Source organism: Sardina pilchardus, chromosome 2 (assembly GCF_963854185.1).
Source record: "Sardina pilchardus chromosome 2, fSarPil1.1, whole genome shotgun sequence".
In the NCBI taxonomy this organism is placed as follows: Eukaryota; Metazoa; Chordata; class Actinopteri; order Clupeiformes; family Clupeidae; genus Sardina; species Sardina pilchardus.
This window is the reverse complement of record NC_084995.1, coordinates 41,405,918-41,419,525: the sequence shown is the minus strand read 5'-3', so window position 1 is coordinate 41,419,525 and position 13,608 is coordinate 41,405,918. Positions and strand designations below refer to the sequence as shown.

At 41.8% G+C, this 13,608-nt stretch overlaps 2 protein-coding genes across 2 annotated transcripts; one reads left to right on the top strand and one right to left on the bottom strand.

Moving 5' to 3' along the window:
* The first annotated feature begins 1,586 nt into the window (after nt 1-1,586).
* Nucleotides 1,587-6,429, top strand: si:ch211-284o19.8 (protein lifeguard 1). The gene is made up of 7 exons (XM_062530584.1): nt 1,587-1,781; nt 2,814-3,057; nt 3,181-3,254; nt 3,532-3,738; nt 4,903-5,031; nt 5,127-5,270; nt 5,902-6,429. The coding sequence occupies exons 2-7, from the start codon at nt 2,820-2,822 to the stop codon at nt 6,052-6,054; spliced, it is 945 nt and encodes a 314-aa protein (XP_062386568.1). The 5' UTR covers nt 1,587-1,781; nt 2,814-2,819; the 3' UTR covers nt 6,055-6,429.
* Nucleotides 6,341-13,458, bottom strand: parp2 (poly (ADP-ribose) polymerase 2). Its single transcript, XM_062530582.1, has 17 exons — nt 13,278-13,458; nt 12,714-12,926; nt 12,433-12,603; nt 12,168-12,238; nt 11,931-11,981; nt 11,743-11,839; nt 11,514-11,589; nt 9,867-9,969; nt 9,585-9,744; nt 9,089-9,227; nt 8,875-8,938; nt 8,125-8,259; nt 7,777-7,904; nt 7,423-7,522; nt 7,186-7,284; nt 6,971-7,095; nt 6,341-6,705 (listed from the first exon to the last, which is right to left on the bottom strand). Exons 1-17 carry the CDS (start codon nt 13,345-13,347, stop codon nt 6,546-6,548), a joined length of 1,962 nt encoding a protein of 653 aa, XP_062386566.1. The 5' UTR covers nt 13,348-13,458; the 3' UTR covers nt 6,341-6,545.
* Nucleotides 13,459-13,608: the final 150 nt, after the last annotated feature.

The window sequence follows — 13,608 nt, the reverse complement described above, 5'->3', positions numbered from 1 at the left end:
AGATGTGGACAGGAAGCAGGAGAGATAGATGTGCAGGTTTCCAGCCTGAGCTGCAGGGCAAAATCCAAATCGCCGGCAGATCAGGCAGGGTTTACCTATAGCCTAGGGTTTACCCAGTCTACCATCTACAGGAACTGGAGCAGAAACCAGAAAAGGCTTCCCAGAATCTATTAAAAAGGGGAAGGTGTGCTAGATGGCAACAACAAGGGAGAATGCAGTAGGTAAGAGACTGTGTTTGTCTTGCACAATACTGGAGTAGAGCTGTGACTGGGCTTCCACCCATTGACAATGCAAATGAGTTGGTGATAGTGGAAATGAGAGAGAAAGTGGTCGATCGGTGCCACACCGTTCAGGTGTGGCAACCAAAAGCAATTCATAATCACAATGATTTTATGAATGCTGTTGACTGCTCTGACCAATTGATGACGAACAATAATGGAGGATCCTTTGCTCAAGAGGCCTCAGAAATATTCAACTGCGGAGTTCAGGGAAGAGTTGGGACTGGTAATCCACCTGTTTTCAGACCTCAATAAAGACAAAGGCTGATAGCTATTAAGTCCATCTCAGTTCAGACAGTTAAAGAGGAATTGCGAGTTGTGCTATGCCACTATAAAAAAAAGAACCGAAAGTACTGGCTTTCTGCAATGTGCCACAGTACCAAGTTTACTGTACCTGCATATTGGCGTAGCAAACGATACCAACATGAAATTGAATGTCTACTGTTGAATTAAAGTACATATTTGACACTACATGCATGGCAATGGCAATGGTTTCTCTTGCTCATGTACACTCTTATCACACACAATGTTCTCAATGCTTGAGTTTGTGTAGAGACACTGATGATACTTCGATCAAAGTATCATGTTGTGTGGAGCCGCCTTAGTTGTTTTTTTTTTTTTTTTTTAAATAGCGTTTTTTTAACACAATCATGTATCAAACTAGATGTACCGCAAAGTGGTACAAAATATGACCGCCGCTCAGTCCAGCGCATTCTTTCAACATACGCACAGTGCGTGAAGCGCGTGGTGGTAGTGGCGGCAGGCCTGAGAGGCCACTTTGGCTTGTTTAAACAAATTTAAAAATGTGGCCGGATGTGAGCACATAAGACGATAAATTTACACTTAAGACAGTGGCAGCCAATAAAACATATTGGCTGGACGGAACATTTTAAAATATGCTATAGCCCAAACTATGCCTCACTAGTGAAACCAAATCAAAGTGAAATCAAATGAGGAAATCAGTTCCTCTTTGAGGCCTGTACTGAACAGCATTTCATCATCCTGGACCTTTTGACACTGAAGGAGTGCAAATTGTCTACATTTTAGTACAAAATGACGTCACTGTAAAGGAGCACCACAATAGATTATCAAGTAAACCCCCTTTTCATCTTTTTTTCTGTTGATAAACTAAACGTCAACATTCACTGAATCACTCAATCATACACTGGAGAGGGTATATATCTTCAACTTGAAAGTGCACAACAGAGAGTAACATAGGGGAAGTGCATCTCAGTCTAAAGGACAGGCAATGCTCTTATTGGCCAATCATTTACAACCACAAACTGTTTTAATTTCGTTTACATTGTTGTTTGAGGAAGTGCAAGAGGCTCTGAGAAAACAGGTTGGGTGAGTGCTTGGTCGAGGAGACATTGAGAAGGCATCACCTCTAAATAAGAGGACTAAAGGTATTCTAGCTGAGGACACTGAGAAGGCATCACCTCTAAATAAGAGGACTAAAGGTATTCGAGGACACATAGAGAAGTCATCACCTCTGGAGAAAAGGTAAGAATTGATATAGTCTCTTCTTAAAAGTTGCAAGACAAAATGTTTTGGAAACCGAAAGTAACTTTTGAGCTGTGAGCTTTGTCTTCCTAATTCTACACTTTGATGCAGATGAAATAGGCAAAAACTGGATAAGATTCCTGTAAAAGTGTAGGTCGGCTGACTAACAGTTTAAACATTGTATCAGCAGATATTTATGATGCCATATTGAGTGCCGAATAGTCTAGTAGTATTGACAAATGCGGTACTTCCTAGATAAGGTCTCCTCTACACTGCTGTAAGTCACTTTTGATAAAAGCGAAAATGAATGCCAAAAAAATAATGTAAATGTAAATATCGATATTTTCACAATATGCAGGTGGTCCAAATTGATGACCAATTTGACCAAACCAATCTTATATAGTTGCTACTTCATGATTTGTCATGCTGTGTAAGTACTGAGAAGAAGTTGTTTGGTGAATAGTTTTTTTTTATTATTATTTGTGTGTGTGTGTGTGTGTGTGTGTGTGTGTGTGTGTGTGTGTGTGTGTGTGTGTGTGTGTGTGTGTGTCAGTTCTTTAAAATAAATGTCGCATAATGTATAATGTATAAGACACAGACATACACTCTTAGAAAAACGATGCTACAGTATATAGAATCAAAAATGGTTCTATTGCCTGCTTCATATATGGCACCCGTAAATGGTTCTTTAAACCATTTTGAAGAGTTCATCAAGCCTGCGTGGTTCTATATATCACCCCAAGAAACCTTTAAATAAGAGTGTACTTTCACTCCTGGGAACCCCCTGAAGTAGACTAACCACTTCCTAAACTTGACAGATCAAAGGTTTCCTGTGAGAAAAGTTGTCTTGAATAAATCCCACGCCCATTTCAAATGTCAACTGTAAAGATTCCAACTGAGCAATAAGTGGAAATTTGAGGTTTCCCGCATCATTGTTGCTTGGTCACAAAGGTCGATAGACTCAAAATGAATTCATGTTATACTGTATGTGAATTCTTGGATGAGTGTAACATTTGTGTTATTGATTTCCAGTCCAGAATGGCAGATGTTGAGCCTCCTTCAGTGCTCGAAGACTTCCAGGCTAGTGCAGACACAGCGAGGCTCTTGCCCTCACCCGCACCATGTAGTGAGCCACAGCTGATGGAGCAGCCTCCACCCTACATGCAGGCCCCACCCCTCTACAGTGCCTATCCGTCATTCAACCCACAAAACCCTCCCAATGAGCCCTACCATCCTCAGGAGCTTGGGTATCAATGTAGCTCCGAGGGGCAACCAGGTAAAGTGGTTTGAAACCTGGTGGCACGCACGGTGTGAAGATAAATGCATTCAAATATATTTACAGTCGGTGACTGAAATGTGTGAACAGCAAATTAAATACACTTCTCCTGTTTCCGTCCAGTGGTTGAGGGCTGTGGTCTTGTGGAAGTGTCAGGTTTTGAAAATAAATCCATCCGCCTTGCTTTCATAAGAAAGGTAACACACCACCCATGTCTGATTACAGTCTGTCTTTCTTCCAGTGGCATGCTTTGTACAGTACACAACTCTGCACCTCATATAGAGATGGCATCTCATCTCACCTCCTCACAGGCATGGGCCAATTATAAGGGGGTTTGGGTGAATGGGCATCCCAAAGAAGGCAAAAGTAACAGTGTTTGTGCTTGTGGGAGGGCGGAATATTTACAAATGATGTACTGTGACGTACAGTATACTTGCACTGTGTGTGAAAGGTCGTGTTCATGCTCCCTCACAGGTGTTCAGCCTGGTGACTCTCCAGCTGCTCTTCACCTTCAGCGTGGTGTGTGTGTTCACCTTCTCCCGCACAGTGAAGGAATACATGATGACGCAGAACGGATTCTGGATTATGATCAGTTCCTACATCACCTTTGTGGTGATGTCTCTGGTCCTGATATGCTGCAGGTCATTCAGCCGCCTCCATCCGTGGAACCTGGTGGCCCTGGTGAGTCACAGGTGGCGGGTTGGGGAGGAGACCTGCAGTGGAGACATTTTTATTTTTATTATTATTATTATTATTATTATTATTATTATTTTCTTATTCAGTAATTTTGAAGATCTTGGTGGGTGGGCATGTGGTGCCACAACAATGACACAGAATCACAGATTTTCGTTTTGATCTGTCGCCCCGCCCACCCGCCTCACTGGACTACCCAAAATCTCGAAAACCGTAGGGCCTAGAATGACCAAAAATGTTCGTATGTTGGTCTCAATGAGCCATCTCAACCCATCCCATAACCACCTATTTGCAGTATAGCACCAGTTAAAACATGAAAAAGCAAAAATTGAGTGTTGTCATCGCAGGTTTATTTCTGGCATGTTCAAAACTGCACACAATTGGAAGTGTATTATTATGACACCCTCTGAATTTATGGCATGTTTTGTGAAATTCTGTTCATGGGGTGCCATGCAACATTTAGTGACTGTACACCAATCGTGCACGCACGCACACACAGACACAGGCACCCGCACATTTACATGCACGCACACACACACACACACACACACACACACACACACACACACACACACACACACACACACACACACACACACACACACACACATTATCACAGGGTATTAGAGTTACCATATCAGACTAATAGAAAACGTGAGGATGCTCTCGATGGCGGCTCAATAGAATTGCAACACCCCCATCTCATCACATCTCATCTCAGGTCTTCCTTCTTAGGAAGGAAGTTTAGTTTAGTTGTGTTGTTAAACTCTACCCTTAAATTATGTATGAATTTCTTTGAGTTTCATTGAATTTCAATTCAGAATCATTCTCAAATTCTGAATTTTGCACAAGCTTGATACTAATGTTTGAGCCTGTACTCAGTCGGTGTGAGTGGATGTTCTGACACTTGAAATCCTTCTTTTTAGTTTTATTTTCTCTTTTCTCTAGCACAGAATCTGAAGAAGACCACATGGTCGAAACGCTATTCTGTGCTAGAGAAAAGAGAAAATAAAACTAAAAAGAAGGATTTCAAGTGTGCGATCTTTTTCCATTTTTATGATTTACCCGTGAGTGGATGTTCTGAACACAGATTTTTTCCCCCCTAACGGCATTAGAGCGCTGCATAACAGTGTGACCTCTGTCTTTCTCCAGGGCCTGGTCACTCTCAGTCTCTCCTATGTGGTTGGTGCAGTGGCCTCGTGTTACAACACTCATTCTGTGGTCATCGCCATGGGCTCAACCCTGGCCGTTTCTTTTTCCATTATCATCTTCTCAGCCCAGGTAGGATCCAACATCCGTCAGTCCATTTACTCTATATTCTTTTCACATTTCCGTATACATTGCCTACATACTGTTTCTTCTTTTATGTTGCCCAGACCAAAGTGGACTTCACAATCTGTAATGGGATCCTGGTTACACTTTCCACAAGCCTTCTGATGTTTGGCTTCTTCAGCATTTTCTACTACTCCACAATCGTAGATGTCGTCTATGGCTTCCTTGGGGCTCTGCTTTTTTCACTGGTATACCCACCACTTTCTTCACTGTCAAGTTTATATGACTGAAATGAGTTTTGTGATTATTACTATCCAAGTGAATGCTAAGAGGAGATGTCTTGGACCAGCAGGTTTCACTAGTCACACACACCACACAGAAAGCTCTGACACCACTAGCAACCAAAAAAACATACCCTTACACAGAACATAATACTGTAGATCAACCACTGTGCCGTGGCACACTAGTGTGCCGTGACACATTGTTAGGTGTGCCGTGGGAAATTATCCAATTTCACCTAATTGGTCTAAAAAAAGAGTGAATAGAAATCATTTTCTGATTCCTATTCTAGACACTTTGACAAGAATGACTTGATATCGTTAATGAGGGCTACAAAGTTTTATCTAATTTCATTTTCAATAAAATTTCATTTATTTAACATTTTCGGCTGGTGGTGTGCCGCAGGATTTTTTCAATCAAAAAAGTGTGCCTTGGCTCAAAAAAGGTTGAAAAACACTGCTGTAGATAAATGTGATCCATGCATAGAAGATTACAATACATGCATCTTAATGCATTTCTATTCTCTACTATTTGTACGTTAATCAGAGGTCTCTTGCACGTCCCTGTTGACCCCTGTGCTCTTGTCTGTCTCTGGTGCAGTTCCTGGTGGTGGACTGCCAGCTGGTGATGGGCAGACAGACGTACGCACTCAGCCCGGAGGAGTACGTGTTCGGCGCTCTCATCGTTTACCTGGACATCATCAACGTCTTTCTGTACATACTGCTTCTATTTGGGGGCGGTTCCAGAAGTTAAAACAGATGCATATATTTACATGCATATACTGTACTGTGTATATCGGTATGTGTGTGTGTACCTATTCAGTTAACTCTGAAATGGTTCTCATGCAAACGGTTTAAGCTTTATGTTGGTTAAGGGATAATGGACGACACGCATGCAGTTAGTAGTCAAAGTTAATGCACGTTCTAGACGGTGATACGGCCCGACGCGAAGCGGAGCGTCTAGAAAAGTGTGTTTTTATCTTGCTCACATCTATATGCATATATATGCTTTCACTATCCAAACAAAACTAAAACGCATATGAATACCAAAACATACCATTTTATTGTAACAATATTTCACATAAACAACTCATTGCACATTAGTGTAATAAAACAAACATCCTTTTAACCAAGCTTATTTATTTTCTAAACCCTTTCCAACTGCTATTTCTAAGCACATAACATTAAGGATGTCATTAACTCTTCATTCAAGGCATTTTTCTTTCCAAAGTGGGTGCAGTGGTGTCACCACAGTGATGGGTAGTTGAACTGCACTCTCAGGAGGTATCTCATGCGTGTCTGTGCAGGATTGTATACAATGAACTCGTTGTACAGGAGACTGTAGCCTCCGCTCTGCCCCACGCCAGTCTTCATGCCAGGCCCCATAGGCACAGTGGCGCCATCCCTGGAAGGCAAGTCCAGAACGACCAGGATTAAATTAGTTGTATCAACTGCAGGCACACCTACATGCTCGATCACTAATCCACTATCATTGTTTTGTTTACTATTTGGATAGTGTCAAATTCATATAACACAGTGATAGTTCACACCCACCAAAATGAAACCACAGTCTCTCAAAGTTGTCAAAGTGTGCTGTAACATACAGCATACTGTATCTGACACCACAAGACTTGTCAGAATGGGGAGGAGGGGATGTGGGTAAGACTTACAGTGTGACAAAGTTCTTGGGATCAGGAGCTGTTTGCCCCAGGCCTTTAGTACTGTGTTTCCCAGCAGGCAGACTGCTTGCATTGTAATCAGCAGCCATATACTCTTTACAGTCTCCCAGGGCAACCTGTAACCACAACAATGACATGAGGACATGAGGTGGTTAATGTAAACAAAAACATAAACAAATCCCGAGAGTGGCCTTAGCGGTACACACCTCACTGAGCAAGAGGATTCCAATGTTGTTCTTCTGATTGGCAAAGCAGTAGTTGGCGCTTTTAGATGACATGTCAGCAAAGTAAATCCCCTTGCCAAACTAGAGGTGAATTGAAGAGACAAACAGGAAGTCAGTGACTACACGTCACCCAGGTTAAGCGAGAGTGTGTGATTCCTCCTCTGAGCTCAAACACTCACTCACTCACTCACTCACTCACTCACTCACTCACTCACTCACCATGTAACCTGTGACCGGTGCCTCTGGAGGGGCAACCCTTAGGCCCTGGCTCAGAATGCCCACCCAGTTGGACAGACGAGAACCATGCCACAGCAGCATCCTGCACAGAACAACACACACACACACACACACACACACACACAAAGAAAAATAAAGCAAATACATATACTCACACACACACACACACACGCACACACGCACACACACACATGCACACACACACACAAAATTAGATACACACTATATGGTGAATGATGCTGTTGTCATTATTGAAATGAGGCCAAGCCAGACACTGGCATTGTAAGAGATGTGCACAGACAGAGGTCATGAGCACAAATGACCGAGGGGAGAGACCTGTTGTGTAGCTGGGAGAGGAAACTGTTGTTCTCTCCCTCCCGTTCCACCGCAAAAATGTCCAGCACATTCATGGTGTAGTCACTGTGAGTGGAGGCATGAGTGGACTGCAGATATTTCTCAATCACCTGATTGACGAAGGAAAGAGAGAGAGAGGGAGAAGTTCCATAATCACGACTAGAGGGCAGAGTGATTTAATAATGACAATCACCTGACTGTGTCGGTCAGTGCAAGTACGAAAGGAACATTTGACTCCACAAACATGAAAACAACATGAGGGCTGAGCGATTTAATGATGAGCAAGAAAAAAACAGCACTGGCCTGTGTTGTGAAGGGCTGTGTGCTCACCTGGAATTCATTGCTGGCCGCAGGTAGAGGCTGCAGTTGGCATTGGAGAGAACGGTACTGTATGTCCAGCGGATGCTCGTCCTTGTTGGCGCTCGACTGAACCATCTTCACAGCTATCTGAATGTCACCCAACGCCTAAAAGGGCCAAAGACACAGCAGGGCTGCTTGAGTGACCAGCCATACAATGGCACAACATGAGAATACACATTTAGACCTTCAAAAGTCACAAAGGGCTATTCTGTGACACACAGTGTCAGTTATTTGTGGTAGAAGAATCAATATATGCAGAAATCACAAACAAATGAATAAATATATATAGATATATGAAATCTTACATTTTAAAAGATGATTTACAAACCAGATTTTGATATTTATGTGATTTTGTGTGGTTGAAAATAAGCTAAATCTAAAATGTTGTTTCTGGAGTCATTTTAAAAGGCTAGTTTTAAAGGATTAAATCACCAGTGGGCTTGGTCACAATGTGGGTTTTTTCCCCTTCAATGACATGACATAACTGACCACACCTTTGTAGACCAAGTATGTATTTCACATGTTTATGAAGTTAATTCTAAGTGACTTCAACCCCTAAACTTGCTATTATTTAGGCGTTGAAGTGATTGTAACTTGATAAATAATGATTCATCTTTCATGAGGATAAACTATAATTTGAGGTACACCAGGTTGATCTGACATGGAATGATCCCAAAATGAAATGTTTTTTAAAAAAAACACTTGTCTAAACAGGCCTACCTCCAACAATGCTATTTTGTCCTTCAGCTCTTCCTCTGTGCGGATAACTGGTGGAGTGCGCAGCCTAAGGAGACGGTTGTTTTCAGTTAGTCACACACAGGACAGATGCTCACAGAAACATTTTAAGACATCAAGTTACACCTCCAAACTTTTGCAGAGTTAAACATGACTGTACTGTACTGCATGTCATACTGGGCGGCTGTTTCTGTTTTACCCAAAGTCATGGGGGATGCGGGTGTAGAACTGGTTACAGGCCTCCAGGAGGTCCTTGTTGCTTCCCTTCCTCTTCAGGCAGTCTTCAATCCTCTTCAGAGACGCATAACCAGCACGAATCTGCTCTGGGGTCAGCTTACCTATAGTGCGGCCATAATGCACACTATACAAATTAACTCCAATACAAACACCCTGAATCTGGCATCATGCTTCAATATCCTGATGGATACTAGGGCAAAGCCTGCAGCATGCTATTGAGTTGCTTTGTTTACATCAGATAGCAGCTGATTTCTTTAGCTATTGGGAGAAACGTGTGACATTTGACGTGTGAAGAGATTTGGCCTCTGCCTGTGGTATTTGAAGCATGTGAACATCTTGCCTGAGGTAATATCTGAACTTAAGATGTGTGACGCAGACACATGAAAAAATGACTGTGAACAGAAATATCACTATATGTTGCTGTCTTGATATGTTGTTGTCCCATCCCAAATACATACCGAGTGGAGCCTTTCTGGTATCAAACTTCATTTCCAGCACACATTCCTCCATGGCTTTGAGGTCACATATGAGCTCCAGAAGGTTCTGCACTTTGATGTCCAATGTAGAAACCTTTTTCTGGACAGGAGCCTCCTTCTCCTCCTTCACCTCAGCCTCCTCCTAAGGTTGAAAATGATGAACACTCAGATGAAATCTGAAGACTACCTTTTTGTTATGTCAGTCAGATGTTTTGAAAGGCCAAATAAATACAACTTGTGATAATAATACGCCTTCATTCCTGCCTTGTCATTGGTGCTGTAGTCCATAAATATCATGTCGTATTTCCCAGGAATCTTCTCAAATGTTGCCCTACTTTCCCAGTCATTTTTTGTTTTGTCCAAAAATCTATAAAACAATAACAGCACACAAGCCTGTTGGAGTACGCACATACAGGGATGAGCAGTATCTATGACACATGTATTTCAATTACGCATTCAAAATACAAAATAGCATTTTTTTTATATGCATTTTATTGGGTTGAAGTAAATGGCTGCATATTTTGTGGCAAAATACTTTAAAGGTGTGTATTTTTGTAGTTCAAAAATACTGGCAAATATTTTTGGTAAAATCAATATTTTTGGCGATGTGATGACACCATAAAATGCAAAATAATGAATGTAGCCTCTGACTGGTGCTGACTTCGTAATTTGCCCAGACTTATGACTCAGGAAGACGATCTAGTTCAAGAATGAGTTGCTCACACACCAAGGGCGTAGGTTTGGTCTGAGCTTTGGAACACATAAACTGGTCGTCCTGGAGATGTACACCTTATGAGGACACATTCGAATGAATACAACTTCACAACAAAAATAATACAAATGAGACTGCTAAAATATAGGGAGGGACAATTTTGTCTACCCAAAATATTGGTTTGGATATGACCCTATGGTCCATATGCAAACCTATGCCCTTGACAAACACAATACACGCTCCCTCTCTCACACCAACCTACTCACTCAACCATATAGTTACTTGCCCATCCACACTTATAAGTTTGCCTGTTTATGGTAGAACTTTGGAACAATTTTGACTGTGAGGTGTATGTGTCCTCTAAAGCTGATGATACACAAGGCAATGCTGCTGTGCGATTTCCTGACTACCGGTATTGCTGTTCTGACACGTCCCCTTTCATATTGGGCAACTATTTTTTCTTGAGAACTTTAATCATCAATAGGCAAATCAACATGATCATCGAATCGGTTATGTCATTACCCTGTAAAATTGCTCAGAAAGTTGAGTCAAGTCAAGCACTCAGCATGCACTGACTGTCAGAAACTTCATTCTCTATATTATAGTCAGTGCACCATCACTTTGAAGTTATTTTAAGGTAATAGAACTGCACTGGGCTGCCCACATTCTGCAACTCTAAATAGGTTAGTGGTTAGTTTGTATCACTTGACAAGTGAAGTTGTGACTTTTCGAGCACTTCTCTGATATAGCATTTAGGCTATGAAATGTTACAGGCAGTTCAGCATAGCTGATCTGGTGACTGTTTGCAGATTTATGGCATGTCTCGTAGGCAGAGAAAAGCTGTTGCTCTCGAACACTGTCCACTTAATCAACAGAGTCAGTGTACTGATGAATGAAAAGATTAAATAGACAGATATGGAAGACCTGCACAGTGATTTGATGCTCCTTCTTAGCATTTTGAAAATACAAAAATAAAGTATTTTATCTTGACACGTGGCCTGGCTAGTGTATATTTTGTAGTTTATTGTGATACACATTTAAAATGAGGGTATTTGACATTGTGATGTATTTTTGCCCATCTCTGCGCACATACAGTCTATTTACCAACTGAGTGAACGCATGTACCGGTACATGAATTAGGTTACATTTAACACAATACATGACATTACAGAGAGGAGACAAACAATCATCTCACTTACTTTTTCTTGAAGAGATCTTTAGCTTTGGCAAGATCACCACCACATGTCGACAAACTGCTCTGTCCAACTTTACCCACTGAAAACAGCAATGCACTGTTGTCATATACAGTACTTTAGAAGTGACATTAGAACAGGGATATGTGCCGTACACCTTAGGGGAGAAATCAGAAAACCCCTCCACTCCAGTCCACACTCAAGCAGAAATCAACAGACTCATATGTGCACTCACCCCTGCCCCATCTCATCCACACGCTATAGGCCTTGGCGTTATCATCTTGCAACAGCTGGATCAGGTAGTATTTGTTGTTGTTGAACTGAAGATTGGTCTGTGGAGAATACGTGTGCAAAACCACTTTGATTTCTCTTTCAGTGGGACAGAGCAGAATTCATGCATCTGTCATTCATTCGTATACCCACCTGGTTCAGCATGACATCATACACTTCGTTTCCTTCGCTGTACACATGGGCCTATTACAGTTGGACCAAACAGAGGTCATGAGGATATGTATGCATAGAGGATATGTATGCACTTCATCAGTCAGACTGATCCAAACCACCCCTTGCTGTACACTCTAAACGTATGTACAGTGGAGGGACATCTAATACACTCAGCAAGCCAAAAGTATCTAGGGCAATAAGGATCTGACATCATACCTTTCCCAGTTTGGCACTGCATTCTGGGTCCACTGGGGCTTTTCCCTTCATGATCACAGTCTTTACTACTTCTGTGTTTAAAAAGTAAGCATACACATACAGTAGGTATATGTAATAAGTATGCATGCATAAATATGCACTTGACATACTTAAGGTTTCCATATCAAAGAAGTCATAGATGGGTGGGTGCGCGTGTGCTTGTGCGTGTGCTTGTGCGTGTACGTGTGTGTGTACATTTCTTTCATGCGTATGTATTAATTCTCACCTTTTGTTTCATTTTCACTTTCATTTGTAGGGACCTTCTTGCCTGATTTGTGGCTCCCTCCTGCACCCCGTCTCTTTTTGACCACAGGCAGCTCTTCATCCTCTGTTTTCATCTGGCCAGTACTGTCACCCAAAAGGTTCCCGTTGCCGACATCACCTCCATCAAGGTTCTCTGAATAGAATCAGTTAACACCTGGTTAGATCATAGCAAGAGCAGGACACACCAAGAAATACAGAGGCAATGAAGTACACCAGACCAACTGGCTTTTGTCACTCCCTGACCTGGTTTAACCGCCTGTGAGCGAATCTTCCTCTTGTACTTTGTAGCCAGGTTGATTTGGACCATGTTGACAATATCAGCCTCATATCGGCCTCCAGGCACATGGTTTAACGTGACACAAGCCTCCCCTGCCTTCACAGCTGCGTCCAGCTGAGTGCAGACTGTGGGCGAATAGGGTTCCCATTGCCCGTCGTCCCCCTCCCACTGCCATACAACTGTGTGGAGAGGTTAATGCATACATGTCAATACTGGTAGTAGGTATGTCTATTCAGAGGGCTCTGAAGAACTAAGAATACTTTAGGTCCTACAGTAGTTCTTCAGAGCCCTCTGAATAGACATACCTACTAGGATAACAAAGTTATTCATGCATTCATTAGCACTGTATGTGCTCTAACTCTAGCCTCTGAATAATATAAGAATTCAGACTAGGTCAGTCATGTTGTAACCAACAGATTTAAAATAAACAATTTCATTTTAATTCATTCACACATGAATTAGACAATATGGGCGCAAAATAGCGTGTTTGGAAGCTAACATATACTACGCGAACAAACTAATGTTGATACCTGACGTATTTGAGGTCTCATTCTGTGCAGTTCCTTCTTTTTTCGCTTTGCAACTCCTTGTTCGCCTCATTTCTGAGATAGTATGCAAGCAACTCACAAAAATCACATTTGTTGTACATGTACTACTACTGGGGACAAATAGGCGACTGAACTTCCTGACAACAGACAATGCAGTGGCGCGCAAACTACGTCACACCCCTCTTTAACTAGTCTTATAAGATATAAACTGTAACAAGTCACTATATTGTTAAAACAAGCCGCTCCACAAAACTCAACACGATTTTTGTATTTTTCACAGTGTTTTAGACTATTCTGACTACCGTATATGAAA

Bases quoted from the DNA above. Each gene is read 5' to 3' on its own strand.
- parp2 (XM_062530582.1), bottom strand. From the start codon at position 13,347: ATGAGGCGAACAAGGAGTTGCAAAGCGAAAAAAGAAGGAACTGCACAG. The intron at 9,745-9,866 runs GCAGGAATGAAG...TTTCAACCTTAG, and splicing joins ACTACAGCACCAATGACAAG to GAGGAGGCTGAGGTGAAGGA. The intron at 9,228-9,584 runs GTATGTATTTGG...GCCGCACTATAG, and splicing joins TACCAGAAAGGCTCCACTCG to GTAAGCTGACCCCAGAGCAG.
- si:ch211-284o19.8 (XM_062530584.1), top strand. From the start codon at position 2,820: ATGGCAGATGTTGAGCCTCCTTCAGTGCTCGAAGACTTCCAGGCTAGT. The intron at 3,058-3,180 runs GTAAAGTGGTTT...GTTTCCGTCCAG, and splicing joins TAGCTCCGAGGGGCAACCAG to TGGTTGAGGGCTGTGGTCTT. The intron at 3,255-3,531 runs GTAACACACCAC...GCTCCCTCACAG, and splicing joins GCCTTGCTTTCATAAGAAAG to GTGTTCAGCCTGGTGACTCT.